Genomic DNA, 16,893 nt, shown 5'->3' with positions numbered 1-16,893 from the left:
GGGGAACTTTAATTTCTTGGTTTGCCCTTACCTTACAATCAAACAGAGCCTTCATGTCGGTCAATGGGTTTTGAAATATTTGGTGTGTAAAGAAAATGAAATGGAACAAACTTTTGATTTCACTAAGAAAATGAAATGGAACAAACTTTTGATTTCAGTATCGATCACTGTAAAAGGGTTTGGTAGACGTGCATTGAATAATCCCCCTTCAAATAAGCAAACTCAACTATCTCCTTTTGGCGCCGCCCATGGAAGTATGGAACGAACCCATTAGCCCCAACTCTTAAACCTGTGTGTTGCACTTGGCTTTTTGGTTACTAGAAAATGACCCTATAGTAGACAAAACTTTGAAACTTTGATCTTTGATCTTTGATTAGGGAATAATATCCCAATAGAATTCAATTTAATAAATAAATTGTTCACTAATGCAATTACATTCGTTTTTTCTTTTCTTCAAATATTTTGAGGCAATCCAAAAAAGAAGTTTTTTTTTTTTTCAAAGCAAGAAAATTTATTGAAGTACTTGTTAATCACAGTGGTTGCTTCACTCTAATCTAGTGCTCGCAAGTTCGAGTTAGGAAACAGTCTCTGTGAATCATGGGTAAAGTTACGTACATTCTGACTTTCCCTAGACCCTATAGTGGTTGGAGCCTCATGCATTGGGTACGCCCTTTTTACTTATAACCACGGTACAAGCATGATTTGAGGTATTGAGTATCGGTCAGATCGATATTGGTATTGGATCTGGTCGGTTAGGGCTTGGGATCGATTTTGGATTGGTCATAAACAGTTTTTGATACGTGCATCTTAAGTATCTTGAAATAAGACAGACATGAGAGAATGTAAGGACCTATCTCATAAAAGAATTTTTAAGAGAAAATAGTTAACTACTATTTTGCAAGAGGTCGTAAAATTTGGCTTCACACACGGCTATAAGCCTATAACTTACTCAATAAATTATACTCATAATCCTTAATTACATAACTGCACCTATTATAACAAAACACCTACAAGTTCACTACCCTTAGAATGATCACTTGTAAGTCTCACAACTAACCTGTATAACATTTTACAATAATTAATATTCTAATCTCATACATGCACGTAATAGTCTTAACCCTAAGAAATACCAATTTCTAAGTGTCTCTCAACAAGTATACACTTTGCTACCATTAATTGATCATGCTTAGTCTAACCATGTACTGGTTACATACCTACATGGAATTGTCACCGAGCATAACCATTGGTTTGACTAGGGGTGTCAATCGGTCGGGCCGATCCGGTTTCGGTCGGGCTTAATCGGGCTTGAAGACTTTCAAAGGCTACACCGTGTCCGCCCATTTAACTAATCGAGCTTAGTTATTGAGGGCATGGTACACTTTATATTCGGTCGGTCGGTCTCGAGCTATAATCGGGCTACTTTAATCGGGCTTTAGTCGGGCCTTAACCGGGCTACGAACATGTTTAATGTTAAACGGGCTTTAATCGGTTTTTAAACGGGTCCTCTTTACAATGTGCTCTTATATTCCGGCCCACTCATGCAAGCCCAAAAAAATGACAATAAATCAACAAATGATACCAAATATAACCATTATTTAAAATGTGAACATGTCTTTTACTTTTTAGTTTTTATTCTTTAATTTGGGGGGTAAAATAGGTATTCTATAATCATTAAAGGGTCGGGCCAAGTCGGTGCACAATAGGCCGGTCTCGGTCGGGCGTTATTCGGTCGATCTCGGTCGGGCGTCCGACGGTCCAAGTAGCAAAACCGAGACCGACCATTTATAAACGGGCCGGGCTCAAGCCCGACACGTTTAATAAAAGGTTCGGGCTGGGCCGGTCTATAAACGGTCGGTCCCGATCGATTTAGTCAGGTCGGGCCACGAATTGACACCCCTAGGTTTGACCTCTATACAAGATAATAGATTTACATTACCCTCATGTGTCAACGTCATAATGATGTTTTATATTTTTTATGATGCCATTTTATCTTTTATATACCATATAGATGGTGACAACTCATTATAAGTAGGCATGATTTTCAGATTTAGATCCTCTAACGCCGGCGGAAGAGGGGGGAGATCCTTTTGCTTCTCAAGGATTACTTTCCCTTTATGTGATAACCATTTATAACTCATATTCAAGTTTTACTTTCCCTTTTATGTGTTGAGCATTCAGAGTTTATTTTTAAATGGGAAAAAGAATGTTATCAAGTCGCTTGCATCCTATAAGACACAAGAGTGTACAAAATTATCATGCCATCCTTATGAAATAAAAAATCTCATCCCAATAGATGCCCTTACATATATTTTTGATGCAAATAAGGAAATACTTATATTAAATAAATTGTCCTTACATGCATTAACATTGGCCCTGTGCTAATGCAGGGGCTACACAAGCAAGCCATGATCTCTTGCCCTATTCAAATACAGCAAGGATCAATTTTAAGTATGATCTAAGATGCTTAAGCATTTTTATTGGAAGAGAAAAACATTTAAGCACAAATTAGATCTGAACTTTTTTTTAATAAATAATAATAATAATAATAAAATGTTTTTGTGGGATGTTGCCCCTATCCGAGACAAATGGGAGTAGGGGTGTCAATTAGTGGCCCGACCCGACTAAACCGACCGGGACCGACCGTTTATAGACCGACCCGGCCCGGACCGTTTATTAAATGTGTCGGGCTTGAGCCCGGCCTGTTTATAAATGGTCGGTCTCGGTTTTACTACTTGGACCGTCGGGCGCCCGACCGAGACCGACCGAATAATGCCCGACCGAGACCGGCCTATTGTGCACCGACTTGGCCCGACCCTTTAATGATTGTAAAATACCTATTTTACCCCCCAAATTAAATAATAAAAACTAAAAAATAAAGACATGTTCACATTTTAAATAATGGTTATATTTGGTATCATTTATTGATTTATTGTCATTTTTTTGGGCTTGCATGAGTGGGCCGGAATATAATAATACATTTCAAAGAGGGCCCGTTTAAAAACCGGTTAAAGCCCGTTTAACATTAAACATGTCCGTAGCCCGGTTAAGGCCCGATTAAAGCCCGATTAAGGTAGCCCGATTATAGACCGAGACCGACCGACCGAATATAAAGTGTACCATGCCTTCAATAACTAAGCCCGATTAGTTAAATGGGCGGACACGGTGTAGCCTTTGAAAGTCTTCAAGCCCGATTAAGCCCGACCGAAACTGAACCGGCCCGACCGGTTGACACCCCTACATGGGAGCAAATGATCAGTCCTCCCCCGTAAAAAATGAATATGATATTTCTTTGGATGCTTCCTCATGTGCTCTTATTGACTCGCGTGCACTTGCAAGAATTGCATTCCTCAATAGCAACATTTCCCCTAATAACAATAAGGGGCAATACATAAATGTACACGATAAAAAAAGATTTACAAAATTTAAAAGAAAGGCTCACAGGTCTAAAAAACAAAAGAGAATTTAGGCAACGAAATCCTCTCAAATGCGCCAGTCACTCCAATGCATATCGGAAGGTTGAGAGGTACTGACAGTACGTGCCTTGGTATTGCTAGCCATAGTTATCATAGTGTTGCCTAGGCGTCGCTAAGGCGGCGATTTGACGTCCTAGCGGAAAAAGAAGTTCATGGTAGTGGTACGATTTACGTGACTCACAAATGGCGGTCGCCATTGACTAATAGGCGTCGTCATGGCACCGCCATGGATGCTAGGTCACGCCTGATTCACTAGGCAGTCGATTTTTTTGTAAAATGCAGGGTGATTTTGATAGAGCTATGTTGATTCTTGATGATTTGATGTTAGTTTATATGTTATAGGGTATATATTGTAGGTTTGTAGCATGCTAAATAACTTTAAAGAATAGGAGAAAAAAAAAATAGCATACTAAATAACTTTAGAAAATAAAGAAAATAAAAAATGACACATGGGCGATTTGATCACCATGGTAATGCCATAATAGGCGATTCATCGTCAAATCGATTAACTACCTATCCACCACCTTAGATTAATTTGAAACCGTGACAACTATACTGCCGGTGTCCAATTCGCACTAAAGGCGTTGTCGGATCTAGGACTACTCCAGAGCCCGGAGTCCGGAGTCCAGACTCCAAACCGAAGTCAACTAACGAACAAAGAAGGCATTGGCGTTAACGTCGAGACAACCCTAGCGGGAATTTTGAAATTCGTCCTTTCCCCAAACGACACAAAGTGTGTCTCGCGTTAAACCCTCTGATTAACGGCCATGTAGAGGCCACGTTATGCCGCTTCTTTTCTGACACGTGTCCCGCCTTCTGATTGAACCCGACATCCTGACGTGGATGTTAGGATTTGCGGTCCCCTCGTTTAGATTTGGGAGTCCCTTATTATTATAATTATCAAGTTAATACCTTAATTATAGTGTGATTATAGCACCAAATCTCTCAATATTAATTATTTATTAATAATAAGGAATGTCTTTAATTTTTATATCTTAGCGTCTATTAAACAAAAGTCACGAGATAGGCCAAATTCGGCTCGTGAGCCTTCACGAGCCGGCTTTTGTAGCACGTGAAAATTATTAGGAAGGAAAGAAAAATGGAAGAGGAAATGCTGACAAAAAAATCTGATAGTTTGTTTCGTGTGGGGCTCCTCTATGCCGTGGTATGGTGTGCGGTATATATTCGTTGATTAAGAACACCTTAGAGTGGTGGGTGTTTAGGTGCTCTAGCTATTAGATGTGTATTGCATAGCGCTCTGGCTATTATTTCAATGAGGGCTTATATGCCTAATGCCCATTTCAACGAGATAGGTAGAAACCATCTGACCAAGATGGTGCCCATAGAGTAAAAATAAAGCATATGCACACTCTCTTACACTCTCTTTTCTTTGACCTTGTTGAGTGTATCAAATCATGAGACATCTTCTCTCGTAATATGAGTTGGTAGATGTTAATACAAGTGGGTATTGTGTAAACCTCCTCCCCCACCCCTTCCCCTCCCCTCCCCTCCCCTCCCCTCCCCTCTCCAATTAAAGTGCGTGAATTTTAAGCCACTTTTTCTTACCATTAACACATTTTTAGGGTCATTGTATCAAACTGTTCTTATAACTTGTTTGGAAAGACCCTAATTTGAAGAAGAAAAAAATTTGTGTATGGTAAGTTATAGTTATGTATTTCTACGGGTGACAAAATCAAATCGAAACGGAAACCTCTTCCTTATATTTTAGAGTCATAAAATTGAGATCAAAACAGTTTAAAAACCATAGTAAACAAATTGTTTATTGAGCTTGTTATAACCTCAAACCAATAGCAAAACCAAAATCAAAACCTGGGAAAACCAAAATTATGTAATAAATAGTTTTGTTTTTACAAACTAGAAATGTTTAATAAACGATTCAGTTTTGGTTTACATCCACTGCACTGTGAATCAAATTGAACCATTTAAATCAAACCACACCGTTTAATATTCTTATGTGTATCCTATCAACGGCTAAAGTATTTGGATCGTCAAAAAATACATGTTTTAAATTGGACTAACGAATCCTGATCCCTGAAATCCTCGGTCTATCAACCTCATTCATAAATAAGAAGAAACATCTCTAATGTGTTGACTTATATGATTGGAACCACTTAACCTATACTTGAATGTTAAGAAAAGAAAAAAAAATTAATCATATAAATCAATCTATCATCATAAATTTTGTTTTGCCATGTTTTTTTCTTTTCTTTTCTTATTTTTGCTAACAAGCAAACATATTGAAGTATTTATTGTAGGGGTGAAACAGGGCTGGGTTTTTCAAAACCCTAACCCAATCCGAGGTCCCAAAACTCAACCCAACCCTCATGCTTAGGCCCAACCCTACAGGGCTCACGGTTGGGTCGGGTTGACCCTATAGCTGGTCTTCTTAGTTAAATACATTCCGATAAGTACAATTCAATTCCGATTTCAATTATAATTCCAATTCTTCAAACCACTCTACTACCTTCAAACTTCGAAAAATATTGATCGTAACTGACCCTTCACCCACTAAATTCCTCAAAAGTGTTAGCATGTACTAAGAGTCTAAAGAGAAAGGGTTCCTTCTACTAATGAAATTCTCTTGTCGGTTTTTCAAAAGCTTAGAAAGCTTCCTTGTCTTGTCTTATTACTTTCTTCATTCATATAACATGATGCAATGACATTTTGGGCATAGTTAAATCTTTGACACAATGGAAGTTCATGTAGGCCAAACCAAACCCAAAATATTAGGCAGTTAGAGTTGTTTCCTTTCAATATGTGCAATGTTCCATAGTAAATAAAAAATAAAAATAAAAAAATTAATAAAAAAAAACCCTTAACATTTTGAATTCCATTTATTACAATAGAGAACTCAAAAGTGAATGCAAATTCCAATGTAAGAGAGAAATAAGACTTATTCTTCAGAGATGGTTTTTCCTTTGGCTTTGTGCTCTCTCTTTTGGTTATAATGTTCTGTATCATATTCTTGTTACACAAGAAACTCCCTTAGTTGGGGGAGACTTTTTTATTTATTTTTTATTATTACATCTAAGGAATTGCCCAAGGAGATTTTACTAACACCTACATTTTACAAAGCACAATAATAATCAAGATCAGACTTAGGGCGGGTTAGGGTTGGGCTGAGTTTTCTATGCCTCAACCCAAACCCAGCCCAACCCCACACAAGATTGGATCGGGTTGACCATCATAGTCGGATTAGGCAGGGTTCAGACTTAGAACAGATTAGGGCGGGTTCGGATTGTCAAGACTAAACTTACATCCTAGTTTATTGATTCATTAGAAGCTTACTCGAACTGAGCCGAGCAAGCCGAAGCCGTTGTGTAAGCCAACAGCAACGGCGGGTCCAAGACGGTGAAGGCAGACGTGGGTAGATTGCTACGTTCCATAAATAAAAAAATAAATGATAAATGCGACTATTTATTTTATTTATGTTTATTGATTTATTTTTAGTTGAAAAAAATAAATGAAAAGAAAAATCATTTACAAGAACATGGATTTCCATTATTACACTCACTTAGTCACTTCTCATGATTTCAGATTCAGATTCAGATTCGTCAATTTTCTCCCATTTGATTTGATTTAAATATGGTCTCATTCTTGTCAGGAGAAAGCTGAGGAACTCTAATGTAGCAGAGCTTCAATGGCAAAAAAGTAGAACAGCTTTGAATTCGTAGTCTTTTAGTATTGAAGAGCTTGATTTCCCTTATACGTTTCACGAAATCGGGAGTTCTAACCAGTTAGGGCTTCAAAATTTGTCGACAAAAAGTTCTCTATTTGTTGTTTTGGAATTAATTTGGAGATTTGAGAAGCTCATTGACGGTAAATGCTAAATCTAGTATTTTTTGGATACTTAAGCTGCTTAAAAGTTTGATTTTCGTCTTCTATGTTCATTTGTAGTCTTTTTTAATTTCATTTTTCTTTCTTCTGGCCAGCATTGGATGTGTGAATGCAGTGAACTGCCACTGATTTGTGCGAGCTTTGGAGTTCTTATGAACTTGAGAACTCGCGAGCATGAGTTGGCAAATTAGCTTTTTATACTTCACTGTACTGTGCAATTACTTCAGCCACTAATTTCTAGTGATTGGTTGTTGATTTAGATTCTGTGATCGTTTTCCTTCTCATCCTTCATTTCATGTGTTAAGAAATGCTTTATGTAGGTGAAACTTCCCCTTTTTGTTGTAGTTAAATTTACATATTGCTTAATGAATTTCTATCTATGGTTGTTTTGGTGTCCATACTTGATTTCACTTCTTTCTGTGTTTTTTTTTATGTAGGAACACATTTGTGTTCCATTGTTATCATTGCTATTAATACTTCTTACTGTTGTTCATGATTATTAGCAGGAATGCAGGAATAACTCCTTTGGATATCCTGCTTGTTTAACATTATTTCCACTTGATGTTTCTTCATTTATCATGATTTGCTTTTGTCTCCATTATATATCTTCTTGTTTTGGTTTTCCTGGTATATTAGTAAATATGATATGAGATGGAGGTTTTCTGTCGAAACAGCCTTTGTGTTCTGCTTGAGCGACACAAGGAAAGAAAGAAACACGATCCAGAAGTTTTGAAGGAATCTATTGAGTGTCACTATTTCATGCATAATCTAGTAAGAAGAGCCCACGAAACACTTAACAAAATCCTGCACCTAGAACTCTAAACTTGACATCCACACAGCCCCGAAGATTACCAAATTTTCAGAGTGCCCCCCAACTTCCCACCCTCCACTACTACTGGAATATGTAGCATTCACACTTTCTTCAGTCTTGGTTCCAGTCAATCTGCAAACAGAAACTTGAGTTCAGAATAACTAGCAAGGGAAAATAAGTTTTTCTAGCATAGATCTGTACCGTACCTAGAAAGTTGAATCTCTGGTTTTGGTATTCTTTCAAGAGCTTTCCTTTTAGAACCTAATCTTCAGTACAGATTGATACTTTATGGATTTTGGGGAGCATCTACATCTACAGTGGAATATCATAGTTCAAGAGGCCTCCCATGTTCCATGTGAGTTCCTAACTCCTGTCTCCTCCTTTGCAGGTGAAAATTGCAGAAACTTTTGACAATATGAGACTTGATTCATGTATGTTCAGATCGTGGTAACAGTAGCGGCATCATGATATCTCAACTGACTATAGAGAATGCTATCAGCATTCATTGAATGAAATGAAGACCTCACAGGTGGTGGTCTTATATTTTACCTTGATCTTCTTTAGACCAATTAATTTATTCATCTTTTAAATATTTTCTGTTTCTAAACCTTCTCCTATTGTTATTTGAATTACTTGTGAAGGATAATGCCATAATATTCTTGAGGAGCGAACTTGTTCCTGGCCCAAATTAAATTGAATACTGATATGAAGATTTTTAATTCTTGCTAGCTGAAAGTATATGATGCACCAAAAAACCTATAATTACATAATGTTAGAACTAAATGAAAATTGTAACTTTGATGGTTATCAAATAAAAAGAAAAAAGGAAAATGGAAATGTTGAGCCTTAGGTTCTTGTGTGGCTTAAAGAGAATTTATTCGACTTAAATTCATGCTAGATGATCTAGGCATGCCTGTTATGCTAATTTATTTTCTTCTCCCCTCTTCTTATCTTTTCACTCTGAACTTTCTTACTTTAGTTTCATACCCCTAAGTGAAGAGAACTTCCACAGGATTCACAGAGCACACCAGAAGTGCAATCCTCAACACAAGTATCACATGAGTCACCCAATGATCAACAGAATAATACAACAGCTGAGGCTCCTAGAGCAGACCCAAGCTCAATATCCCTTTCTAGCAGTGATAGCAGGAAGGTTTCACGTCAAGATATTGAATTTGTAAGACGATCTATTCTTAATTTTCTGTTGATGATTTGTGTGCTTGATGTTTATTTCAAAATGGAAGTCAACTGGACCATTCCTGCTATAATTCAGTTGGATTCTCCTAAATGGTTTGCAGGTCCAGAATTTGATAGAACGGTGCTTACAATTGTATATGAATAAAGATGAGGTGGTTAAAACCCTCTTGCATCGAGCAAAAATAGAGCCTGGATTTACAACTTTGGGTAACTTGGATTATTTCTAGTCAACTCAACTCAGCTAAACTTAGTCACTACTAAATGGTGTTGGCTGAATGACAATAATTTCTATTTCTACACCATGGAATGGAGATGAATGTATGTAGAAGAAACAATAGTCATATAAAAATATATTTCAAAATCAAGGGACAATTAAATGAAAAAAAAAAAATTTCTTATCCACTCTGTATGCAAACCTTAAGTTTCACTCTACTAGTTTGCTCATCATTGTTATTTCCTCTGGAAATGCTCTCTGAGGCAAAATTGTATGGAGTGCGCAAGCTTTTAATAGTGGCCTAATCTATTACAATAGTCATTCTATGGTCCACAGGTGCTGTGTTTCTCCCCTTGCAATATCAGCCAAGTTCATTTCTCAGATTAAAAAACACTGGAGGACTGGAGGAAAGCACCATGCAGTAAAGAAAATATATATATATATATATATATGTATATTTTTTTTAATCCATTCTGTTATTGGAAAATTCAAAAGTTGGCTCCAGCACAAAGCTATACACCTGGTCAATTGAGCTGATTTATCAATTAAGGTGCACCACAAAACTTGGCATGGGGAAGGTGCCAGAACTGCAGCAGCTGATAAGGGACTTGGGTGGTTGTAGCGAGGTCTTGGGATCAAAGCCACCCATACATTGGGGGATGGATGGGGGTATATATAAGGATAATACTTTCCTATACCCAAAAAAAGAAGAGGAAAGAATGACTACAAAACAAAGGGTTTAAAAAAAAAAAAAAAATTGGGTTATTCACATTAATAACTTTCTTAAGAGCATGTCCAGAATCTGAATTGCTATGCATTTAAGTCCCCCCCCAACCCCAACAAAAAAAGGAAAAAAAGGAAGCGAAAAGTAGAAAGGCTAATATAGCTTTGTCTGCTCCTTTCAGGTAGCATACCCTTGAGAACCGTTAATCCTTCTACATGCTAAGAATTCAAGTCTTTTTCACATATTCTTCAATTGCAAGACTCTGGTCTGATGCTTCTCTTTCTCCCCCATCCCCTGTGTCAATTCAGTATGGCAGAAATTGGAAGAAGAAAATGCAGACTTTTTCAGGGCCTATTACATTAGGCTAAAGCTGAAGAAACAGATAATCCTGTTCAATCATTTACTTGATCATCAGTACCACCTGATGAAGTACCCTGTAGCTCCAGAAGTTCCATTGGCCCCTATACAGAATGGGATTTATCCCAGGCCTGGTATGTTATTGTTTCAAAGTTTCCATTATGTTCAAAAGCTCAAACATACTGAGGATACTTAAATATATTAGCAGCAACCTTTTTTCCAGGATACCTCAGTCCATCATAGTTATTAAATTTACCAAACTGCATCTGAATATATATATATATATATATAAATGAACTAAAACGTTGAAGCATAAGGCTCTTGGTTAATAGGATTTCAGTAATGTTTTGCATGAAGTGACTTGTATTGGGTAGGAAAACCTGATTTTAGCAGGCTAAGGATTCTGTGTTCTTTGTGCCTTTGTGGTTTCCCTTTATTTTGACAATTTTATGGACTTGTATTGGGTAGGAAAACCTGATTTTAGCAGGCTAAGGATTCTATGTTCTTTGTGCCTTTGTGGTTTCCCTTTATTTTGACAATTTTATGGTTCACCATCCATTTTATTTTATAGGAAATTCATAATCAAGATGTAACAATACCAAGAGAAAGAAATCAATACATGCACATGTAACAGAAAAGAAAGAAGATGAGAAGAGAGGAGAGAAGATGGGAGAAAAGGAGGACCTCATGGTAGGAACACCCTGCCCCTCACCAATATATATATATATATATATATATATAAAAGGGCATACCCAATGCACAAGGTTCCCACCACAGCAGAGTCTGAGCTGGACCATAATGTATACAACCTTACCCATAGGGAGTGATTACAGTAAAGGATGGGCTTATGTAACATACTTACACTTAAGCCATCAACAATGAATAAATAACAAAACACCCCTTAGCCTGTGGTTCACAATATTAACACAGGGTTTACAGGTTTATCCCTTTATCTAATGTCCTCATACTCAATGAGGTAGGGATTGTTATCCATGTGATAGTTAACCTGCTAAAGTCAGCTTATGTTCGGTTCTGAACTCTGTTAAGGTTGAATTACCTGCAGAGATTAACAGAATTTTTGTCTTGCGATTATGTAAATTTGGGTGTTCGGCCCCTTTCCTATTTTGATTTTCTAATTTTAGGGTGCTCTTATTATCTATGGAAATTCTGTGGTAGTCCAACTGTTAAATATGTTATAAAGCTTACTATTATTGTTTTTATTCAATGCCAGCTTGTTTTCAGTGCAGTTAACAACTTACCTGTGGGGTACCCAGTTCTACAGCAGCCTACAATTACAGCAACAGGCCAACCCCATCTTGATTCAATGGGCTGTGGACTATCCAGCTGCCATGTAGTAAACGGAGTTCCTGCCCCAGGCAATCTCCATCCCATTCGAATGAATTCCGAGAATGAGTGAGAAGTCATTTACACCCCCACTTCATTTGATATTTTACTTGTAAATAACTTCATTCTGTCTACATAACTCCATACTTATCACCTTTAAGTTTGGGGCATGGAATATTGTTGTTAGACTCTGACATGGACCCATGCTGCTAGACTGGGCAAAGGCCCAAAATAGGATTCATGGCTAATGGGGTATACACATTATTGCTTTCCAATATTCCAAAATTAACTCTGTATCGTATATTGGTGTAAATAATTAGATTCATTTAAGCAACGTAGAGACAAAATTATTTATATTTTTGCAAACGTGTAACTACTAAGTTACTTACATTGCCTTTACTTACTCCATCCAACAATGACCATCCTTCCCATTTTAGCTGTCCCAAAAATTGTCAGTTTCACACATTTAAGTAATGGAGTTTTAAAATGTTACACATTAACCCTTGCATTTATTACCAGAGTCAAATTTAAAGACAATTAAAATAAATTTATGTAAGCAATGGAAGGGAAGTATTGAACAAAAATATACCAAGGGAGTCTTATATTTTGGTTAGGGATGGTCTAAAATTTGTCATAAAAAAAATCTATATTAGTGTTATGAAGGAGATCTTTTTGTGTGTGATTCATGAAGTTAATAGTGTTACCTTTGCATATTATCTAAACTAGTTTAGTCATAGTTTAAGGTCATTTCAAATCATTAGTAATTCAGTAAGCACTATGGAAAGCAATCAAAGTCTTTGAATTTACATGTGCTTGTGGGATGGTGGGAGTAATTTTTGTATGTGGAGTGTGGACACTTTTTCTTTTTAAAAGTTCAAACCCCTGACATTGCTTAAGATCAACAGTTTATATACATCTGTTTCGAAAAAGTTTGTCATCGTCAAGTATTTTCATTATCTCCGTTTATGTTTTATACTGGACGAACCGTATCCTTTTCTCCCCAGCCCGCCGGGGGGGGGGGGGGGGTTTAAGTTAATGAAACTGTATTTTGTACTGAATTAATAATTGTGTGGCATGAGCATGTCAAATTTCATGTCTGATAGCAAGACTTATCCCTTACTTGAGTCAATCTGTAAATTAGATTCTGCAACATCCCTTTCTTTAGTCACTCAAAAAAATTGTTGTAGTTTCAACGCTCTACTTGTTGACTAAATTTTTGCAGGCAACCTCCTAGATCCCTAGTGTTTTTTGTGCATTAACCTTCGGTTAAAGCCAATATAAACAGACCAAAGCTACTGGATTTGGTCCTTTGCTATGTTTGCTTTTCCTTAGAAATTCGGGAAAACCCTTGTATGTGTTTAATACCGCAATACAAATTTTATTTCTGAATCCTGCACACTGGTTGGTGTTTGACATGTAATTATGTAAATCAAGGTATGATTTTCACTTGGACAGATTAACATTTTATCCTTGAATTTCGCACCACTATTTGGTGTTTAACATGTTATCAAGGTACGTCATCAAGGGGTCCTTGATATAAAAATTTACTACTGTGAGGATTGAGGATGGATGATGTAGTAATTGAAGCATAAGGTACAAGGATAAACTTGACTTGTCCATGGTCAGAACATTCTGGTGTGCTATAAAAGATCCCAATTTTCTATCCATCTGTATGTCATTTGTTATGCTCAATTAAAGCTTTACTGATGGAAGTTCTTTTTCCCTTGAAGTACGATGATGGAGAACAGTGCATCTGACGCCACTCCTGTTATTCCTCCCCATAGTGCCATGTCATCCATGTCAGAGATAGTTGTGAGTCCTCCTTCAGGTGTATCCAGTGGTCATTTTCCCTTCATTCCATCAGAGATAACAGGAATGGGTGTGGAGGCATCAGCATTGGACACAGCGTTTACATCTGATGTCACAAGTTCAGTGGGGTTGCAACTAGGACCAGATGGTGGAGATGGAAATTCTAGGGATTTTCTTCAATCATTGGCTCAGATCCCTTGGAGTTTCAGCCTTTCAGATCTTACAGCAGATTTGTCAAACTTGGGAGGTAATCTTGCAGGCTGCTATTTGTGTTTAACCATACTTGAATGTTTGGCTTTTGCTACAATATCAGGCCATTGATTAATGGTAGGAGAAATAAAGAGAGAGAACAGGAAGAAAAGGGGCGCACTTGGTCCAATGGTAAGGTACGAATGTTGCGACCTGGTGGTCAAGCGGCTGAAATAGCCTCTTGACATTCTCGGGGTAAGGCTGCGTAATTCTTGGCCCCCAGGACCTCGCACATGCAGGAGCTTTGTGCACCGGTTATGCCCTTTTAGAATTGGAAGAAAAGAGAAGGGAGTATTGAACTCAAAAAAAATGTAAATGTTTCCACTCCCCCCACAACACCCCTTTTTTTTCTAATTTTGGTATTTGAATATATCATAGATCTTAGGGACCTGGATAACTACCCTGGTTCCCCTTTACTGCCATCAGATTCAGACATGTTGCTTGATTCTCCACAGCAAGACAATATAGGTAATGAAATTTTTCTTAATTCTCGAAGGCTTTTTGTGTGAGACCAGGTTTATGTTAATAACTACCTTGGTTTCAGTTGAGGAGTTCTTTGTTGATTCTGCTCCTGGGCCATGCTCTCAATCAGATGGAGAGAAATCTTAGAGGCTGCTTATAAGTGAAGTACAGGTCATCTAATCCACTTCGCTGCTCCTCTTTTTCCTTTTCTGTGAATACTCTATGTAGTAAGTCAACCCCCCCCCCCTTTAGTAGGTTGTCATTTTGGTTCGTGGTTCGATGACCCTACACATTCAATCTATGGCACTGGACTGGTTTGGCTGGGCTTTCTCCGGTGTCCCTTCGCTGCGAGTGCTAGCTACTGATTGGTACCCACCACAAAATTCCCTAATGCTGGAGAAAGAAAGGGGGCTGAATTGGTGTAGGGTTTCTTTTCTGCCAACTGGTGGAGTCCGCGATGTACTTCGTGTAGCCTTGAGAAGTCGTCTTTTTGGGTAGGCAAATGATTATGCAGTCTTAAAATATTAATCAAATTTTTTTTTTTTTGGAAATAAATATTAATCAAATTAGCCGTGTGATTATTTGAATTTGGTTTATCAGCTTGCCAATAGGTATCTGATCATTCTTACAATTATAGTTTTGGTGGACAGACATCCAAGATTTTAGTTTAGTCCAAGCTGCTTAGTTCTTCTATTAACCTGTATATAATCCATCCTTGTTTTTTCTGTCAAGACCCTCTTATCATTCTACTGAAGAGAATTTCCACATTGTGTGAATATCCCACTAAATGAGATGAGCATTATTGTTTAAAACATGGGCCCCTTGAAAGCCTTGGGTTCATATACTTTCCTGTTTCTACTAGATATAGCAGGTTATTTTGGTACCTCATATTGTAAAAATAGTTTCTTTGAAGGCTCCATTAGGGCCATTACACAGTGCTGGTCCCACCTTTGCGGCTCCTAGGAGGGGTGAATTGGAGTTGGTCCTAACCTTTGGCAATTTTTTGCGCTAAGTGGCCACCCTCAAGACTTGAACCTTGGCATATGCTCTGGCAGCCCAAACCTCACTGATTGCCTCATATCATAGGTGTTTTTGTTGCTAATTCCTTTGCTTACTGCAGACTTGGTAGCCTTTACGAGATCATATAAAATCATTGTGTAGATGTTGGTAAGCAAATTGGGAAATATAGTCTCACCTCGGGAGTGTTTTAGTTCCTGAAGACATATTCCTTTATAATTTCTGAATTGATTATAAAATATTTCATAGGGAAAGGGAAGGGGTGTTCTGGGGTTCTCAAATTAGACATGTCAAAGGTGCAAGAGCATGAAACAGGGAGCTTTTGCTAAGAATTCTATGAAACCTACTTTCAATGGCTTATTTACTCAAAAAAAAATTCTTTTTTTCTTCTCCATGTAGCTATTGGCATTTGTTTATTTATTTATTTTACTATACCAAACGATAAGCATGAAGCTATGACACGTGATGTGAGTTACCCTGTATGGACTTGCTGTATAGGATTAGATTGGAGAAAACATATTTATGATAGTGCGAGTTCCAATGGCATGAGCTTTCCATCAGGTATAGTGGTGAAAGGGTCATGCAGGGTGGAAATAAAAGGGTGCCAAACTCGAAAACTGAGGCCATTTTTCCAATGAACATTGTAATCTATGTTAGTTTGGAGCACTAGAGGGTGGGAAGTACATGAATATCAACAAAACTTTTGCCAGTCCCTATCAGGTCTTGGTTCTCTTACCTCACCCTCAAAATCAAATTAAAATCGATAAACTACTCAAAAAATCTTGAAAATGGTAGGAAAAACTTCAATCGAAGGTGAAGAGGAAAACTTTCTTCAAAGAGAGTGTGAATGACCTCAAGAAAGTAAGAGAAGTCAAATTCAGAACTACTCTTCCTGAAACGAAGGTCCTTTTACCAACTTAGCTACCCCTTGGGGTTATACCAAAGCCTCCCTTCTCCTTTTAAATCCTTTGATTTTGTGACAAGAAAGAAGGTGAGTCAAAAGGGAAGTGAACGGCAAAGAACAGGTGTTTTCACTGAAAAAGGCCGCTGTTGACTGCAGATGCTGTAGCTATTGTTCTCCGATGAAATGACTTTTGTTCCACTCCATCCTCTCTCCTCTCCCCGCATGGCTCTCTCGCACCCCACAGCGAGATTCCGATTTCTAACTTCCGAACTCTTCTTTCCTCTCCCTCATCACTACGCACAATTCACTCTCTCCTCTCCAGGGTTTGAAATCAGTGAATCAGATGAAATGGCCAATTCGCCTCGGATTTGACCAAGACATACCAATTTCTACCATTCGGAATTGGAATTTTCAGTGTTATTGGGACCAATTCCTGCCGATTGTCCGGTTCCTGCTTTTAAAACCCTGCTCCTC

The 16,893-nt window shown here is 37.8% G+C and overlaps 1 protein-coding gene across 8 annotated transcripts; it reads left to right on the top strand.

Moving 5' to 3' along the window:
* The first annotated feature begins 6,974 nt into the window (after positions 1-6,974).
* On the top strand, positions 6,975-15,129 carry LOC122082382. 8 transcript variants are annotated; one of them, XM_042649904.1, is made up of 10 exons: positions 6,976-7,313; positions 8,531-8,671; positions 9,155-9,319; positions 9,441-9,546; positions 10,586-10,768; positions 11,882-12,047; positions 13,709-14,034; positions 14,415-14,504; positions 14,581-14,669; positions 14,751-15,129. In XM_042649904.1, exons 2-9 carry the CDS (start codon positions 8,657-8,659, stop codon positions 14,643-14,645), a joined length of 1,116 nt encoding a protein of 371 aa, XP_042505838.1. In that variant the 5' UTR covers positions 6,976-7,313; positions 8,531-8,656; the 3' UTR covers positions 14,646-14,669; positions 14,751-15,129. The 8 variants fall into 8 exon arrangements, with proteins under 8 accessions (XP_042505839.1, XP_042505841.1, XP_042505842.1 ...); XM_042649903.1 differs by having other exon boundaries at positions 6,977-7,313; positions 14,754-15,129; XM_042649902.1 differs by adding an exon at positions 7,427-7,538 and having other exon boundaries at positions 6,977-7,313; positions 14,581-15,129.
* Positions 15,130-16,893: the final 1,764 nt, after the last annotated feature.

This window comes from Macadamia integrifolia, chromosome 6 (genome assembly GCF_013358625.1).
Source record: "Macadamia integrifolia cultivar HAES 741 chromosome 6, SCU_Mint_v3, whole genome shotgun sequence".
NCBI lineage: Eukaryota > Viridiplantae > Streptophyta > Magnoliopsida > Proteales > Proteaceae > Macadamia > Macadamia integrifolia.
Note: the sequence above shows the minus strand (reverse complement) of the source record. Positions and strands in the feature narration are given on the sequence as shown.

Excerpts from the sequence above, each read along its gene's own strand:
- LOC122082382 (XM_042649904.1), top strand. Across the intron at positions 12,048-13,708 it reads CGAATGAATTCCGAGAATGA|TACGATGATGGAGAACAGTG; the intron begins GTGAGAAGTCAT and ends TTTCCCTTGAAG. Across the intron at positions 14,035-14,414 it reads AGATTTGTCAAACTTGGGAG|ATCTTAGGGACCTGGATAAC; the intron begins GTAATCTTGCAG and ends AATATATCATAG.